At 40.6% G+C, this 3,301-nt stretch overlaps 1 protein-coding gene across 1 annotated transcript; it reads right to left on the reverse strand.

Moving 5' to 3' along the window:
- Positions 1-586: 586 nt before the first annotated feature.
- Positions 587-1,706, reverse strand: LOC106002299 (zinc finger and SCAN domain-containing protein 26-like; the record flags this gene model as incomplete). Its single annotated transcript, XM_013037196.1, has 1 exon — positions 587-1,706. A coding segment is annotated over one exon (872 nt), but the record flags the coding sequence as incomplete, so codon positions are not given.
- Positions 1,707-3,301: the final 1,595 nt, after the last annotated feature.

Below are 3,301 nucleotides of genomic sequence, written 5' to 3' on the forward strand. Positions count from 1 at the left end.
TTTGTTTTTTAAGTGACTACAAAAATAGTGCCAGTTCTCTATTACCTTATGTGTCAAATGCCTAATAGAAACCAAGCAGAGCCAGACATTAGTGGCTCATGTTGTAATCCTAGATACACAGGAAGTAAGATCTGAGGATCTGGGTTCAAAGCCAGCCTGAGCAGACAAATCCAAGACTCCGATCTCTAATTAACAAGCAAAAGGCCTATAAGGGGAGGTGGGGGGCTCAAGTGGTAATAATGCTCCAGCCTTGAGTGAAAAAGCTAATCAAGAGTATAAGGTTCTAAGTTCAAGACCCAGTACCAGCATGGGCATGACACAAGCTAATGCTGGTGGCAGGCTCTATAGTTAACCAACAAAAGATCATCTTCTCTTTCTAAAATATGTCCATTGCTTATGCATGAGAAAAGAGGAAGGTAAGGTCAGTGGGAGAGAGGAAGTGAAGTCAGTGGGAAAATGGTCACTGTTTTCCTATACTTTAAGACACATTTGAGAGTGATTTATTTCTACAACGAGATGTATGAGTCTGTTCCTGTTACATTTGAAAAAATATCAGTCGGCCCTTGTTCTGCATAAAGCTCTGGACACTCAAAGCCTTTATTCAGTAATGAGGTTATTATTTGGAGATATATAATCATGCATTTATCATTTTAAAAGCTCTGGGAAATATTGTCCAAAAATTACTTCAAGGAAAACAAGGAGAGGAAATAGAGACAAACAGCTTTCAAATTGGCCTCCAAGAATTGCCTAATGTCAGAGTTGCTAGAGGTACATTTCATAAAATGCTATCTCCTGGCATGTATCCTCTCTGATAACGGACAAGGAGAGAATACCTCATGATGCCAGTTTGCCTTTGTGGCGAAGTCTCTGATGCTGAAAGAGACCTGACTTTTGCCGGAAGGCTTCTCCACACTCACTACACTCATACGTTTTTTCTTCATTGTGGATTCTTAAGTGCTGATCAAGGTGTGAGTTTAGTCGGAAGGCTTTCTGGCATAATTTACATTTGAACGGTTTTTCTCCTGTGTGAATCCTGTGATGTCGAATAAGGTCTGAGGTCAAACTGAAGGCTTTTCCACATTCATTGCACCGATGGCTTTTGGAGTGACTATGGATTCTCTGATAGTGGGTGAGCAGCAGGGCTTTGCTGAAGGTCTTCCCACACTCCTTGCACTCACAGGGTTCCTCCTGACTGTGGATTCTTTGATGTCGATTGAGGTGAGAACTTCTCCTAAAGTTCTTCCCACAATGGATACACAGATAAGGTTTTTCTCCAGTATGGATTCGGAGGTGTTCCAAAAGACCTGTGTTCTGGCTGAAGACTTTCCCACATTCTTTGCACTGATAAGGTTTCTCACCGAGATGGATTTTCTGATGTCTGATGAGGTGTGAACTCCTCTGAAAGACTTTGCCACACTCCTGGCACTGATGACCTTTTTCTCTGGAGAACATTTCCTGACATGTGGTAACAGAACTCTGACACACTTCTGATTCACAGTGCTTTCCTCCTGGGTGGGGACTTGCACTTTCAGTCAGGCCAGAGCATTTATAGTCAGCTGTACCCTGGGGATTGTTCTGCTGCTTTTCCAAGTTAATGACCACGTGATGAGTCTCCATGAAATCAGGTATTTTCCTACATGGTTCCACTCTTTCACAGGATTCTGTCACTGCAACAAGCTTCATGTTCTCAGTCCTTGTCTCCTCACCTAAAACATGAAATATATATCATTTCTTCTTGTGGAAAAGAATCTTCAACTAGGAGAAAAATGTAAAAGTGCTGTCTGTCATACCTTGTGACTGAGATCTGAGATCTGAGATCTGAGAAATTGAGGTTCAAAGCCAGATTTTTATCTCTGATTAATCAAAAATCTGAAAGTGGACTGTGGCTCAAGTGGTAGAATACTAGCCTTCACTTTAGCAAAAATATAAAAAGCTCTGGGACAGCTCACGGACCCTGAATTCAAGCCTCAAGACTGGCACAAAAAATTGTATGTGGAATGATAAACAAGAAATTGTTAATGGAGAATGATTTGGGGAAGGATATAACTTTGTGGTAGGCAGTGACTTATTTTAAATTGTTTATATTCTAGTGTGTAATATATAGCACATTCAGAGAAGCTAGCAAATTTCATTTTTTTATGTACTGGAGTTTTAACTTAGAACCGTGAGTTTCCACTTCAGTCATGTCTCTAGTCCTTTTTGCTTTCACTATTTTTTTGCATAGGGTCTTGCTTTTGTCTGGGAGAAGCCTGGGCTACAATCCTCCTATTTATTATTCCCTCATAGCTAAGGTGACAGACTGAGACAGCTTTTTTTTTTTTTATTGGTTAAGATGGAACCTTGAGGCTTTTTTTTTGCCCCATATTGGTTTTGGACTGTGTTCTTCTCAATTTCACCCTACTGAGTATCTGGGATTACAGGCATGAGGACATGTCTTGTAAATGATTTGTAACAGGGAAAATACAAAAGCTAGGTGAATTGAAGACCCTTGCTCCTGTAAGAAAGGGTCACTTTTACTGTGGGTGTGGTGCCAGTTTTGCCAACATAGAAGGGTACTTTAAGTCTCTGGGCTCAGTGACCTCACCAATAAACAACAACAACAACAAAAACACTGGACCATCGACCTTGAGAGTAGCATGTTCATGAAAGAAAGAAAACCTTGTATGAAAAAAAAATGTGTGAAAGCTTGGTCCCAGCTGGTGGTGCTCTTCACAGGTGATTGGGTCTTGAGGTTTATGACTTCATCTATGAACTAATCCCCTGGGGCTGAGAGATAAGCATCTGCTAGAACATACTTCTGTGAAGACTTTATTAATGCCAACTGCAAGTCACTGAAGGTGGTGCACTTTTTTCTATCTTTCATTTATTTTTGATATTTATCTATTTGGTTGTTTTTTCCATTTTGACAAATATTATTTTATATGATCAGGGGCCCAGAGGCATGAGTGCTCATTTTTTTTTGTGTGTGTGTGTGTGCCAGGACTGAGCTTGAACTCAGGGTTTCATGTTCTTACTTGGCTTTTGAGCTTAAGGTTGGCATTCTACTTCTTGACCATACTTCTACTTTTGGCTTTCTTTTGTTGGTTAATTGGAGATAAGAGTCTTAAAGATTTTTCTGTCCAGGCTGGCTTCAAACCTTGCTGCTCAGAGCTCAGCCTCCTGGGTAGCTAGGATTACAGATATAAGCTATTAGTGCCCAGCTTGGAATTTTTCAAACATCAGAAAAAAAGTAAGGACTGGAGGCTTGCCTTAAAAGGTAGAACCTGCCTTGAACTGAGAGTTCAAGTCCCAGTACCACTCA

Source organism: Dipodomys ordii, unplaced genomic scaffold, assembly GCF_000151885.1.
Source record: "Dipodomys ordii isolate 6190 unplaced genomic scaffold, Dord_2.0 Scaffold6893, whole genome shotgun sequence".
NCBI lineage: Eukaryota > Metazoa > Chordata > Mammalia > Rodentia > Heteromyidae > Dipodomys > Dipodomys ordii.